The sequence below is a fragment of the Moschus berezovskii genome, chromosome 7 (assembly GCF_049115385.1).
Source record: "Moschus berezovskii isolate FMDL1 chromosome 7, NW_MosBer_1.0, whole genome shotgun sequence".
Taxonomy (NCBI): domain Eukaryota; kingdom Metazoa; phylum Chordata; class Mammalia; order Artiodactyla; family Moschidae; genus Moschus; species Moschus berezovskii.
The window spans coordinates 82000674-82015549 of NC_142466.1; the positions used below are offsets into that span (position 1 = coordinate 82000674).

General features: G+C 47.5%; 1 protein-coding gene across 5 annotated transcripts in view; it reads left to right on the forward strand.

The window, feature by feature from the left end:
* The window catches only part of PTK2B (protein tyrosine kinase 2 beta), a 149660-nt gene that overhangs the window by 125974 nt on the left and 8810 nt on the right, over positions 1-14876 (forward strand). For 3 of the 5 annotated variants that reach the window (XM_055427266.2, XM_055427270.2, XM_055427267.2), the window contains 6 exons: positions 657-757; positions 939-1028; positions 1873-2077; positions 4508-4616; positions 6416-6481; positions 8353-8478. In XM_055427266.2, coding sequence (XP_055283241.1) covers positions 657-757; positions 939-1028; positions 1873-2077; positions 4508-4616; positions 6416-6481; positions 8353-8478 — 697 coding nt within the window. The remainder of the gene's footprint in view (positions 1-656; positions 758-938; positions 1029-1872; positions 2078-4507; positions 4617-6415; positions 6482-8352; positions 8479-14876) is intronic. The other 2 variants (XM_055427268.2, XM_055427269.2) reach the window with 1 other exon arrangement.

The window sequence follows — 14876 nt, forward strand, 5'->3', positions numbered from 1 at the left end:
TCAGAGTGGGGGATGGAAGTGGGGGAGGTGGGGTGAGAGCTCAGCTCTGGGCTGCGCCTCTCTCACCTGCCAGCTGCCAGGTGTGTTCTTCCAGCTCTCTGCCCCGCTCTCCTCCTCCGTCCCAGGGGTTCACAGGGACTCTGTGCCACGGCTCAGGGGCATGTAGCCTTTAGGGGGTCCTGGCTCTCCCACTTCCCCCTGAAAGTGAGCTGTGAGCGGCTGTGGGGTCACAGAACAAGGAGAGGTTTTCCCATCAGGAAAGTGGTTGGGCTTCCTCCCCTGAAGTGTCAGCAGGGTGACGGCATCCCCAGCAGAGGGGACAATACATGCAGTGACTGGAGCAAATACGGGGAACACAAGACAGGCTTGGAGGTGGAGATGCGTGAGAAGAGATGATGGGAGACAGGGCTCAGCAGCAAGATGCAGGGAGGCAACCAGGGCGTGTAAGCAGCAGGGAAGACCAGCCAAGGCTCCTGCCTGAGCCAGGTTCCAGCACAACGAGTTGTGGGGCCAGGAAGGACTAGCCCACAGAAGCTGCTTGATTCTCCTCCGGAGGCTGGGGCCCTGAAGCTCTCTTCTCTTCTGCCTCTCTGTCCATCTGTCTGTCCCCCTGAAGCGTTATGAACCACCTCACCCTGGTCTTTGCCTCCTTCCAGGGACATTGCCGTCCGGAACATCCTGGTAGCCTCCCCCGAGTGTGTGAAGCTGGGGGACTTTGGCCTTTCCCGATACATTGAGGATGAGGAGTATTACAAAGGTGAGGTGGGGGGGTGTGTTACAGCCTTGTCCCCAAAGGGTGTCCCTGAAGCCAAAATCCCCCCAAAAGGTGACTATAAGGCAAGTCTAGGCCAACAGTCTCTGGAGAGTAAGCTGCCTTTCTGGATAAGTCTGGATCGTTCTTCTCTAAGAGCTCCCATAAACCCTTGGTCCACCCACAGCCTCTGTGACCCGTCTACCAATCAAATGGATGTCCCCCGAGTCCATCAACTTCCGCCGCTTCACGACTGCCAGCGACGTCTGGATGTTTGGTGAGCAGACTCTCCATAGGGCGTGGACAAGGGTTTGATTACCCCACTGTGACCAGGGTCACAGGGGGCACGATAAGCAGGGATCTGGACCCTCGGGTTGCTTTGCTGCCATCCGTGAGGAGTCCCAGAGGTGGGGAGTCAGTAGTGGATCAGGGGTGACATGAGCTAAGGGCCAGTCTGCACTCATCTTCATGGAAAAGGCTCTTGATATGAGCGTGAGCTCCCCGAAACAGCCCCAGGACTGAGGTGAGGCCACCCCGCAGGGGAGCCTCAAAGGCAGAGCTGAGCTCTTCTCTGAGAAGAAGGTGCAGGGTGAGGAGAGAGGAAAACCAGGTGATGGATAGCCACTTAAAAGGCACACAGCTGTGTAGATTCTCTGTCTCAGGTCTCCACAGCCTGCCCAGTACAATCTCATTATTCTTCCCATTTTCCAGACAAAGGAACTGAGGCTCAGAAAGTCAGGGGCTTGCTCGTGATCACACAGGCAGCAAGCGCTGGCTCTAGGCTTCGTATGCCGCTTTCTGATGGAGGTGTCACTCCCTCCTGGAGGTCCCAATGAAGTTCCTTTGACAGTCCCCTTCACCAGAACCCTAACAACTCCATGTGGAAAGGGCCTGAGTATGGGAGCTTAGTTCACTTACAGTCATAGGGAATTGGTCCCTTAGCAGACCACCACGTGGGCAGGACCCCCGGGATGCTATCGATAGAGGAGAGAGGGAAACACAGGGCGGTCCCCAGCAGGCACGGAGTGTTGACTGCACAGCTATCTCTGGGGAGGGTGGGCTGCCTGTCCAGGTTCGAGTCCGCTCAGCACAGGCCCTGAGCCCTCTCCTCCCGCCTGCAGCTGTGTGCATGTGGGAAATCCTGAGCTTCGGAAAGCAGCCCTTCTTCTGGTTGGAGAACAAGGATGTCATTGGGGTGCTGGAGAAGGGGGACCGGCTGCCCAAGCCTGACCTCTGCCCGCCCATTCTCTACACCCTCATGACCCGCTGCTGGGACTATGACCCCAGTGAACGACCCCGCTTCACCGAGCTCGTGTGCAGCCTCAGGTGAGCAAGGAGATGGATGTGTGTGGGAGGACTGCAAGCCCAGGGCCCCCTGAGAGCAAGTCTCCTCTTTAGCAGCACATAGAGGTTTATAGCTGTGTATGTGTGTGCTCAGTCACTAAGTCATGTCCAGCTCTTTGTGACCCCATGAACAGTAGCCCACCAGGCTCTTCTGTCCATGGGATTTCCCAGGCAAGAATACTGGTGTGGGTAGCCATTCCCTTCTCCAGTGGATCTTTCTGACTCAGGGATCAAACCAGGGTCTCCTGCATTACAGACAGATTCTTTACCATTTGGGGCCACATAAAAATAGGTAGGGGGCTATATTTGGCCTGTGGGCCTAGTTTGCTGGCTCCTACTTTAAGGAACCCAATGCTTAATACTACAGTTAAATTAAATACTACAGTTTTAAACACTGTAGGCAACTTATGGGCATTTTTTTAGAAAATCATCCCCAGAATCTGCCACATGGGAAGGCACCACAGGAGAGGCTGGGAACCCCAGGTCCAGGCAATGGGAATCTTTGGAAAAAATTTGCACAGTGTGAGACCTGGGAGTTAAGTTTTATTGCAGGCAAAATGAAGACTGCAGCCTGGAAGACAACATTTCAAATAGCTCTGAGAAACTGCTCAGAAGAGGTGAAGGGGGAGCCAGCTTATATAGAAGTTTTGCAACAAAGGACAGGTTGTCTGAACAGCAAACAATTATTGTTAATTAAAGAAAACCAGATACCCAAATTAAGGAATTGAGTGTTTTTCTATGTATGGGAAGATGCGAGAGTCTGGGCTCACTGGAATCATTCCTTCGATATGCATCTCAGCTCTCTGGGGCCAGTATCCTGTGTTTTCACATCCTGAGTTTCCTCAGGGCTCACCGTAGGGAGTGGCTGCAGTTTGATGGCTCCTAGATGGCAGGTTTTCTGTCCTTCCTGAGTTCCCTCAGGGCCCACCAGCTCACTATCCATGGCGGAGGCAATTGCTGATGACTGTGACATCCTTGTGTACTGATATGGCAGGAAATATTTGTTTCTCAGAATGATAGTGCATTTGTTTATAGGTAGGACACGACTGAGTGACTGAACTGAACTGAGCTGAGGGCTCTATTAACAAGCCGTATCATGAATTTTTGAATTGCACACAGTAGAATGCATACACATCTGAAAACATGATACCAAACATTATATATTTAGTAGTACTGTTTAGGACTTCTCTGGTAGCTCAGATGATAAAGAATCCACCTGCAATGCAGGAGACCTGGGTTTGATCCATGGATTGGGAAGATCCCCTGGAGAAGGGCATGGCAACCCACTCCAGTATTCTTGCCTAGAGAATCCCCATGGACAGAGGAGCCTAGTAGGGGGCTACAGTCCATGGGGTCACAAATAGCTGGACATGACTGAGCAACTAAGCACAGCACAGCACTGTTTAAAATGATTAAACAGGGAAATTTAAGTGATACAGACAAACTTTAACACTGCGTGAAGTGGCTGTCTCCATTCCCAAGGGCCAGAGCAGTGGCAAATGGGAGCAGAAGGTAGGACACTTTTATAGGATAAAGAATAAGGAACAAAGAGGAGATAATTAGAGAATGAATAGGGAATAGGAAACAAGTATAAAACTGAATGGGCTTCCCTGGTGGCTGAGATGATAAAAAAAAATCTGCCTGTAATGCAGGAGACCTGGGTTCAATCCCTGGGTTGGGAAGATCCCCTGGAGGAGGACATGGCAACCCACTCCAGCATTCTTGCCTGGAGAGTCTGCATGGACAGAGGAGTGTGGCAGGCTGCAGTCAATGGGGTTGCAAAGAGTCAGACACTACTGAGCAACTAAGCACATAAAGCTGAATTGGCATTTGGATTGGTATTTGGGTTGGCGTTTGGGATGGTACTTTGATTCCGATAAAGCATAGTATTTAGAAGCACGCAAAAGTTATCTGCATTTTGACCTGCTGATGTGACCCCCTGGGCAGGAGTGGCTCCATCTTGGGCCTAGAAATGTGTTTCAACAACACATAATCCCTGTCTGCAGACAATGCTTGGTACACTTGTGGATTCATGGACCCCCGCCTTTATTCGAGTCCTTGGAGGTGTGTGATTCCCAGGTTGGGAACTGCTGTTGTGTAAAAGAAAAAAAAGGCAAGAAGTGTCCATTCAGCTAACCTGGGAGGAAATCCATGGCCCTTTCCCATTAGCACATACCAGGAATGTGTGTGTATCCTTTCCCATTAGCACACATCAGGAATGCGTAGGTTGGGGCAGCTGCAGCGTCCACAGTACTGTGGCCTGTCTCCTAGGGATCTCCCCAGTGCCCTCTGCAAAGGACTTGGGAGAAGACTTGGGAGTAGGATCCCGGCTGCAGTGGAGCACAGAGGGGAACCCCCAGGAGTGTATCTGACCTTGTGTCTGTCTCCTTATCTGACCTGACTTCCTGGCAGTGACATTTACCAGATGGAGAAGGACATCGCCTTAGAGCAGGAGAGGAATGCTCGCTACCGACCTCCCAAAATCTTAGAGCCCACAGCCTTCCAGGAACCCCCACCCAAGGTGAGCCAAGCCCCGAACTCATCAGCCCCACTGGCCCCATGAATCACAGCAGAGCGGGGACCCTGTCCAGCCCCTCCCACATCTGACTGTGAAGCTCCCCTTACAGTGGCGGTTGGATGGGCCCCTGCATCTTCTCAGCCCTTCCACCCAGCCATCCATCAGCCCTGAGGTCAGCCCCATTAGTCACCTCGGCAGATGGAACCTGAGACAGCCAGAGAGCAGGCACCTTGTGGGACTGCTGCAGCAGGGAGTCACCCTGGAAACATTTCTCTCGGAGACAGCAGCACTTTCCCTTTTGGTGTTTTTAGGGACAAATTAGATTCCCTTGAAGGTACGTGATGGGGAGCCCTGAAGCCCAGCATCTGATATCCATGGCATCTCTGGGCACAGGAGCTAGTGCCCTGCTGCCCCATTATTAGATGGGTGGGACCATGTCTGTAGAAGTCAGCTTGGGCTGCCATACAAGATACTACAGGCTGGGCAGCTTACACACAGACAGCATGGAGGCTGGGAAATCCAAGATCAAGGTACGTGGTGAGGACTCTCTTCCTGGATGGCAGACGTGTCCTCACATGTCCTCACATGGTGGGGAGAGTGAGCTCTGGTGTCTGTTATTGTTATTAATACGACTGCATGCTAAGTCGCTTCAGTCACGTCTGACTCTTTGCCACTCCATTGACTGTAGCCTGCAAGGATCCTCTGTCCATGGGATTCTCCAGGCAAGAATACCAGAGTGGGTTGCCATGGCCTCCTTTAGGGGATTTTCCCTACCCAGGGATTGAACCCACATCTCTTATTGTCCTGCATAGGCAGGCGGGTTCTTTACCACCACCTGGGAAGTTCATTAATGCTACTACTAATAAGAAGAATCACAGGAGTCCTACCCTTGTTACCTCATTTGATCCTAATTACCTCCCAAAGGCCCCACCTCCAAACACCATCACCCTGAGGGTTAAGACTTCAACATATGAATGAGGTGGGTGGGATGGGGTTGGGGGACAAACATTCAGTTCATAACAAAGCCCTGTGGGTGCTGGGCCTCTTTCTGAGGTCCCCCTGATCTACCGTGCCCTGCACCTTCCCGCAGTCAGGCCCAGATCAGGTTGCATCACCTCCAGGAAGCTGCTGTGGACACCTGGGCCTCCATTACCCACCTCTGGATGTCTGAAGCTCCCGATTACTGATTTGGCAAACTCTGCACATCCAGGGTTCACATACTGTTGAAGCCTAGCTTGAAGGATTTTGAGCATTACCTTGCTAGCTTGTGAAATGAATGCAATTGTGCGATAGTTTGAACATTGTTTGACACAGCCCTTCTTTGGGATTGAGATAGAAACTGATCTTTCCCAGTCCTATGGACATTGCTGAGTTTTCCAAATTTGCTGGCATATTGAGTGCAGCACTTTAACAGCATAATCTTTTAGGATTTGAAATAACTCAGCTGGAATTTCACCACCTCCACTAGCTTTGTTCATAGTAATGCTTCCTAAGCCATAGTTGACGTCACACTCCAGGATGCCTGGCACATGCAGAGAGGCTACACAGAGACTGGTATTGCCTCCAGTTAGCAGCGACCTCCAGAAGGGCAGAGAAAACTGGCCTCTTAGTACCCTCATATCACTCAGCAGTAACAGATGCACAGTTAGTGGACATGAATGATTTTAATGATTACTCTGTCCCTCGTCTTCATCATCCTGAACAAGCCTGACCCAACTCCTACCTGATATTCCCCTTGGTGAGCTGTGCTCCCTCAACTGGACAGAATGAGGGACTGACTCATCTCCATGTTTTCTCTGCAGCCCAGCCGACCCAAGTACAGACCCCCTCCACAAACCAACCTTCTGGCACCCAAGCTGCAGTTCCAGGTAAATACGTAACTGGAGGGCTGGGGAAGTGCAGGCCTCATCTCTGTCCTTCCTGAGTTTCCATCGTTATGCCTTAGCAGAGCAGCAGTCCTATCTGCTCAGGCAATGGAGACAGTCCTTCTTGAGTGCCCAGAAAAGAACTCGAACTCAATGTGCCCAGAGATCAAAGAATCTAACTGAACTTCTACCAGGTTAACCTCAGTTAAGACGGCTTGAACCCACATCTGTCTGTCCCCAGTATTGGCTGCTGCGTGCGCCCGCCTACAGCTAATTCTCTGTTCCTGGCCTCCCCAACCCTGAGCAGAGCCTCTGAAAAGGAATCCAGGAAGCCGTTGATGTTCCCCAGAGAATGGAGCTGCTTGCTGGGGCTCACTGAGAACCTCCGTAGCTGGTGGAGAGACAGCAGGGTTCCCCCTGTGCTTCCCCCTGCCCACCTTCATGTTTACCAACCACAGGACCTGCCCAAGCTGTTGGTCCCTCTCAGAATGTCTCTGTCACTCTGTTGCATCTAAGTCAGAAGGACCCAGGGCCCCCTCTCTTTCCTTCCTTTCTATCCCTCAGCTCAGAGTCCCTCCTTAAAAAATGGAAACAGTGTCTTTTATTTGGCGCTCCTTCATTTGGTGTCTTGTGGTCAAGGAAATGCTCCAGAGCCAAAACAAGCCTAACCAGGAACAAACAGACAAACCCTCTTCATGCGAGAAAAAGAAAACAAACCTCAAGGCAGAAGACAGGAGCCACATCCCTAGAAAGAAACATCATACCCCCATGTGATGTTTAAAATAGTGGGGGTTTTTTTATGTGGACCATTTTAGAAGTCTTTGTCAAATTTGTTACAATATTGCTTCTGCTTTTTATGTTTTGGTTTTTGGGACATGAAGCATGTGGGATCTTAGCTCCCTGACCAGGGATTGAGCCCAAACCCCCTGCATTGGAAGGTGAAGTCTTAACCACGGGACTGCCTGTGAAGTCCCAAAATAGTGGTTTTTAAAAATGTGTGTATATATATATATATATATATATATATATATATAGACTTCCCTGTGGGCTCAGGGGTAAAGAATCTGCCTGCAATTCAGGAGATGTGTGTTTGATTCCTTGATCAGGAAGATCCCTGGAGGAGGAAATGGCAACTCACTCTAGTATTCTTGCCTGGGAAATCCGAGGGATAGAGGAGCCTGGTGGGCTACAGTCCATGGGGTCACAAAAGAGTTAGACATGACTTAGCAAGTAAACAACAACAACATATATATGCATGCATATGTTTGTTTGTCTTAGTTGCTCAGTCATGTCCAGCTTTTTTGCATCCTGATGGACTGTAGCCCGCCAGGCTCCTCTGTCCTTGGGATTTCCCAGGCAAGAATACTGGAGTGAGTTGCCATTTCTTTCTCCAGGGGATCTTCCCAACCCTGGGATTGAACCCATGTCTCCTGCATTGTAGGCAAATTCTTTACCACTGAGCCATCAGGGGAGCCCACACACACACATACTTGTGGGTTAACAGTATCTGTTAGTTTCTAACACAATGATGACTTTTCCCTGAAAAGTCCTGAAGGAGGAGATGTAGTCAGTAGGTCAGTGCCACACGTGGACCCATGGTATGCACAGCATCACGGGGAGGGCTGTTAGATGAAAGAACAGCCACCACGTCTGTGCTGACTTCTAGCCAAGAGCCGCGTATGTCGCTCCGCCACGTCTCCCAAACTGGACCAGTGAAATGCCCACACTTTGTTTTTCATTAGCTCCTGGAGCGCAAGTCCTGTTTCTCCCATGGAGCTCTTGTATCGTTTCTCTGTGCTCGTGTTCGTAGCAGCTAACTGTCCACCTTCTTGCCTTGTCCCCGTGCCTGGTGCTTCTCTGCTTCTCCTGAATAGGTCCCTGAGGGTCTGTGTGCCAGCTCACCCACGCTCACCAGCCCTATGGAGTATCCATCTCCCGTAAACTCGCTGCACACCCCACCTCTCCACCGGCACAATGTCTTCAAGCGCCACAGCATGCGGGTAAGAGGACTCTGCATGCTGGGTCCCGGCCAGGACAAGGAGGCTGCTGGAGGGAGGTGCCTGGGATGCTGGGAACCCTGCGTCCTCAGGCTCAGGAGGTGCCCTCCCTGCACCAGTCAGCCACAGAGGGGCTCTGTGCCTCCTGCACCTCTACAAGCAGCAGAGTTTGGGGGCCAAGCCAGGCACTGCCCTTGAGACTCCAGCTGGACCCAGACCTGCCCCATCCCTACTCTGATGCTGTGGCAAAGATGTAAAACTATCCCTTTCCCTCAGCCCTGGTGATAGTGTGAAAGCTCATGAGCAGAGGGCAAGGAAGCCTGATGGTGCCAGAAAGTAAAAGATCCTGTAGGTCTTGCCCTGCTCTGTCCTTCCTCCTGCCTGATTGTTGTGATTGTTCAATTTCTCCTCAGTCAAAGGTACGTCTGCCTTGTGGTTGCCATTCCGGCTGCTTTGCAAAAGTTGCTGCTATATGAGAACAAACTTGGGGGCTAGCATAGGGCTAAGCCACACCCTCCCCAGTCACCTTTTTGTTGTCAACTACCAATGGAGCCTTGAGTATCTCATTGTCGGTCACTCACTCACTCATGTCTAACTCTTTGCAACCACATGGACTGTAGCCCTCCAGGCTCCGCTGTCCGTGGGATTTTTCCCCAAGAATACTGGAGTAGGTCACCATTTCCTCCTCCAGAGGATCTTCCCGACCCAGGGATCAAACCTGAGTCTCCTGCATTGGCAGGTGGATTCTTACCACTGCACCACCTGGGAACTAGCTTCTAATTGTCAGGTCTCCTTTAAAAAAAAAAAAAAAAGTGCACCTTTGCTTGTCCACTTGTTACTTGTCACCATCCATATTCTCCTCCTTCAATACAAATGGCCCCCATGGTCAGTTGCCATGAGCATTTGATATATTTTACTGAACTGAGTCTTGATATGTGATTTAACAGACTAAAACCCTTATTACTTTAGCTCTAACTCTGTAACCATGCATCATATTTCAGACTCAGGTATATAAGACTCTAAAAATTGGGGGAGACTACATTTCTATTGCAATAGCTTTACAAAACTGTAGGAAAGTATGTTGAGATATCCTTGCTGTTTTTCTTAATTTAGTAAAACTTTGACATGATTAAGATAACTTAGAATTCAAGGCAGTGAGAGCTTAGTGGAATATGTTTTCCCCTGACCTAGCTAATTTTTCTTTTTTACATTAGTTTAACCAATTTATGTCTTAGCATATACTCAATGATAATAAAATTGCATCTGTAAGCAAGCACTATCTTTTAGGCAGTGCTCAACTTCTCTCTCCTGCCCTTAACTCTTTATTCATAATTAATTGGGTTTTAGTGAGTTTGGCTTTAAAATGTGCCCTTTCAGAAAGAAGGTGTTTTGCACATTTGAGGGTCGGCACTGCCTTTGTCTAACCCCTGATTCACCATAAAGACTTTGTTCCCTTCCATAAAGACAAACTGTGCAGCAGGAAAAAGGGCCTTTTGTGTCAGGGGTTTAGATGTACTTACCATAAGAAAGCCTGCCTAAAAGAACATAATAAGCATTTCTTAAAATAAGCAAAAAAGAAAAAAGTTAAAAATATAAACTCCATTTTATGGTATGCATCAGAAACACTGAGAAAGCCTCTTCCAGGTAGAATGCTGAAAAGGTATAACAGACTCCCTGCAAAGCATTTGAAAGCATTTAACGAAAATCAGAGATGGTTTTCCCACAAAAACAACTTTTCTAGTGACTAACTCTATTGCCTGACTCATCTGAGAATCTGTGGGATTCAATTCCGGAGGCAGGATGGCAGCAGTCTCCCTCTTGAAGACTTCACAATTGAGGTTTAAAATAACAGTTCGGTAAACAGCACCTGTTTTTTTAAGGGACACTTTGCTGGGCGCTGTCCTAGGTGCTGAAGGGAGAATTGCCTTCAGTAAACTTACCATCAGCCAGAAGGAACAGGGCAGATGGTTGCCTATAATGTAAACCAGAGAGTTGTGAGTAGCACACAGAGGTATAGTCAAAGTGCAGCAGAAGTTCAGAGAGTAAAACAACTTTTTCCAGCTTCTGTTGTTTTTTTTTTTCAGTTGGGCCTCAATGGATGGGAAAAATTAGAAGGATCCCAGGGGATGAGGAAGGCAGAAGCATAAGTTGGAGCCTGGATTGAATGATGGGAAAACTTAGGATGAGTGCAGGAGCTGTTTAGTTACAATGGAAATAGGCCTAGCAGGATGAAGAGTCAATTACTGGAAAGGGTCACAGTTTATCAGAGTCTTTTTAAAACAACTCAAAGGTCTAATTCCTCTTAAAAATGACCAGCAATTTAAGCATTCATTGCCTGATAAGAATTCTTGAAGTATACTTTGGACAGTAAGCCCTAAGTCAGTCACTTCAGTCACTCAGTCGTGTCCGACTCTTTGTGACCCCATGAATCACAGCACACCAGACCTCCCTGTCCCCCACCAACTCCCAGAGTTCACTCAAACTCATGTCCATTGAGTCGGTGATGCCATCCAGCCATCTCATTCTCTGTCGTCCCCTTCTCCTCCTGCCCCCAATCCCTCCTAGCATCAGAGTCTTTTCCAATGAGTCAATTCATCGCATGAGGTGGCCAAAGTATTGCAGTTTCAGCTTTAGCATCAGTCCTTCCAATGAACACCCAGGGTTGATCTCCTCTAGAATGGACTGGTTGGATCTCCTTGCAGTCCAAGGGACTCTCAAGAGTCTTCTCCAGCACCACAGTTCAAAAGCATCAATTCTTCGGCACTCAGCTTTCTTCACAGTCCAACTCTCACATCCATACATGACCACGGGAAAAACCATAGCCTTGACTAGATGGACCTTGGTTGGCAAAGTAATGTCTCTGCTTTTTAATATACAATCTAGGTTGGTCATAACTTTCCTTCCAAGGAGTAAGCGTCTTTTAATTTCATGGCTGCAATCAGCATCTGCAGTGATTCTGGAGCCCCAAAAAATAAAGTCTGACACTGTTTCCCCATCTATTTCCCATGAAGTGATGGGACCAGATGCCATGATCTTTGTTTTCTGAATGTTGGGCTTCAAGCCAACCTTTTCACTCTCTTTCACTTTCATCAAGAGGCTTTTGAGTTCCTCTTCACTTTCTGCCATAAGGGTGGTGTCATCTGCATATCTGAGGTTATTGATATTTCTCCCAGCAATCTTGATTCCAGCTTGTGCTTCTTCCAGCCCAGTGTTCCTCATGATGTACTCTGCATATAAGTTAAATAAGCAGGGTGACAATATACAACCTTGACGTACTCCTTTTCCTATTTGGAACCAGTTTGTTGTTCCATGTCCAGTTCTAACTGTTGCTTCCTGACCTGCATACAGGTTTCTCAAGAGGCAGGTCAGGTGGTCTGGTATTCCCATCTCTTTAATAGAGGAAAACAACAGAATAGGAAAAACAAGAGATCTCTTCAAGAAAATTAGAGATACCAAGGGAACATTTCATGCAAAGATGGGCTCAATAAAGGACAGAAATGGTATGGACCTACCAGAAGCAGAAGATATTAAGAAGAGGTGGCAAGAATACACAGAAGAACTGTACAAAAAAGATCTTCATGACCAAGATAATCACGATGGCGTGATCACTCACCTAGAGCCAGACATCTTGGAATGTGAAGTCAAGTGGGCCTTAGAAAGCATCACTACGAACAGAGCTAGTGGAGGTGATAGAATTCCAGTTGAGCTCTTTCAAATCCTGAAAGATGATGCTGTGAAAGTGCTGCACTCAATATGCCAGCAAATTTGGAAAACTCAGCGGTGGCCACAGGACTGGAAAAGGTCAATCTTCATTCCAATCCCAAAGAAAGGCAATGCCAAAGAATGCTCAAACGACCGCACAATTGCACTCATCTCACACGCTAGTAAAGTCATGCTCAAAATTCTCCAAGCCAGGCTTCAGCAATATGTGAACCGTGAACTTCCAGATGTTCAAGCAGGTTTTAGAAAAGGCAGAGGCACCAGAGATCAAATTGCCAACATCCGCTGGATCATGGAGAAAGCAAGAGAGTTCCAGAAAAACATCTATTTCTGCTTCATTGACTATGCCAAAGCCTTCGACTGTGTGGATCACAATAAACTGTGGAAAATTCTGAAAGTAAACCCTAAAGAGATCCAATTTTTTTAAAAATCTCATTTTCTTCTTGAGTTTTATTAGAAAATTGGAAGACATAGGAATACATCCACCAATATATGTTAAAATATTTGGTCAGATGGTGATCAAGCCTGGGGCATACTAGACATTTGAGTGGTAGGAATCTTCTTTGGCAATTTCAAAACTACAAAGTGTCTTCTTGAGTCTGGAAACTCCTTCTGTCAGCATCTACTCTAGTCTTCCTCAGTCCATACATATTCCTTACCTGGAGATTCCTAATGCTATATTCAGAACGTTTGACACTTAGTTCCTATTTGTCATGATTCGTCAATAGCCTGATATAGACATACCATTGTGTTTGTACATGCTGGCATTTAACTGAGGATATTTACAGCCTTAAAATCTTTTTACTTGGGGGGCATAAGCCTTTATGAAGTAAATCTTATGTATTTTATCAGTCCTATGATGATAAAATAGTCTTATGTTCTGAAGTTTGCTTTTATTTTTTCATTGGGATAGGTATAGCTGCTTTACAATGTTGTACAATGAAGTGAATCAGCTATAGTATACATATATCCCCTCCTTCTTGGACCTCCCCCCTCCCACGCTACCCATCTAGGTCATCACAGAGCACTGAGCTAAGCTCCCTGTGCTGTATAGCAGCTTCCCACTAGTTATCTTTTTTTCACATGGCAGTGGACATACGTCAATCCCAATCTCCCAACTCATCCCACCCTCCCCCACACCATGTCCACAGATTAGTTTAAAATAAGGTCTAACTCAGTAAGTCAACTCTGGGTGGACATTTGGTAATGTGTAGAAACATTTTTGTTACAACAGGGGAGGTGCTGTAGGCTTCTAGTGAGTGGGGTTGCTGTAAGCATCCTACAGGTTACAGGAAATCCTTCCCCAATAAGGAATCATCTGGCTCCAACGTTAATAGTGTTGGTTCCATAGCTTCATGAAAACAGGAAGGACACTGCATATTTAACCATCACTGCCCTCCCAGCGCCCAGCCCTATCCCTGCCACATAGTAGGTGCTCAATAAACAGTCGTTGACTAGCGTAATGAACAAGGACTATTTCAGCAAGACATCTTATGAGGAGAAGTATTGTTAGAAATTGAGAGCAGTTATTGTAGCTGACAGCCTAGGAAAAACACACCAGTGTCACTATTTTCAAACTGTGCTGTTTAGAGACTTTAGTGGGGATAATCTTTTTTAGAGGTTTGGCAGAGATTATGGCTTGTTAAAGCAGACTGAGAATCATTTTTAGCATTTTATGTAAGTGACTTGTATGTAAACGGGCCACTTCAAAGAAAGGGATCTGAGCAGCTTGCGGACCTGCCCCCAGCATAGGTCACCCCAGGCTTTACACAATCAAAAGAATGCTGGTAACACTTGTGTGTCCAGGAGACCCAGGTAATCTTGTGCAGCAGAAAAAAGCAAGTCAGTTTAAAGGGACTGAGCAGATATTTATATAAATGAACCCTGGGGAAGATTGAGGGAAGAGAAATAATAGGAAAGGGAAACATGCAGGGAGAAATAACAGGGAGAACTATGAATAGGTCCAAAGCCCTATAAATGAGTTGAAACAGGGTTAGATTAATAAAACTCAGGAGAGGAACCACTTATTGTATATCCATAGATCCTTATTTCTTTAAATTTTGTGCTTCACTTTATCTCTCAGCTCATGCATCTCTTTTAACCTTTGGTGACATAACCCAGGCTAGTTTCTTAATCAAGAGAATGATACAGAAAGATTCTTTACCTTCTGAGCCACAGAAAGTGAAAGTGAAGTCGCTCAGTCGTGTCCGACTCTTTGCGACCCCATGGACTGTAGCCTACCAGGCTCCTCTGTCCATGGAATTTTCCAGGCAAGAGTACTGGAGTGGGTTGCCATTTCCTTACCCAGAAGATTGTCCCAACCCAGGGATTGAACCCTGGTCCCCCACATTTCAGGCAGACACTTTACTGTCTGAACCATCAATAACTAGGATGGGGAAGCCCAAACGAGTATCTTCTAATAAAAAGGCACGATCAGATGGGTGCATGCTCTTGCTCCTTCTCTCAGGCTCCACCCTTCAGTGGACAGCTTTGGGGGACCACACACCATTGCTCCTTGAAGCTTCCAGATCTGCCATCTCAGTTTTAGCTAAGCACTCGAGGCCTCCCAGAGGGCTGGCTTTGCATTCCTAAGTATAAATTCAGTGACAGCAACCATGACACATGCCAACTGAGAAAATAATATTAAGACAGTCACTTGAAAATAAAATGGTACTAACAGA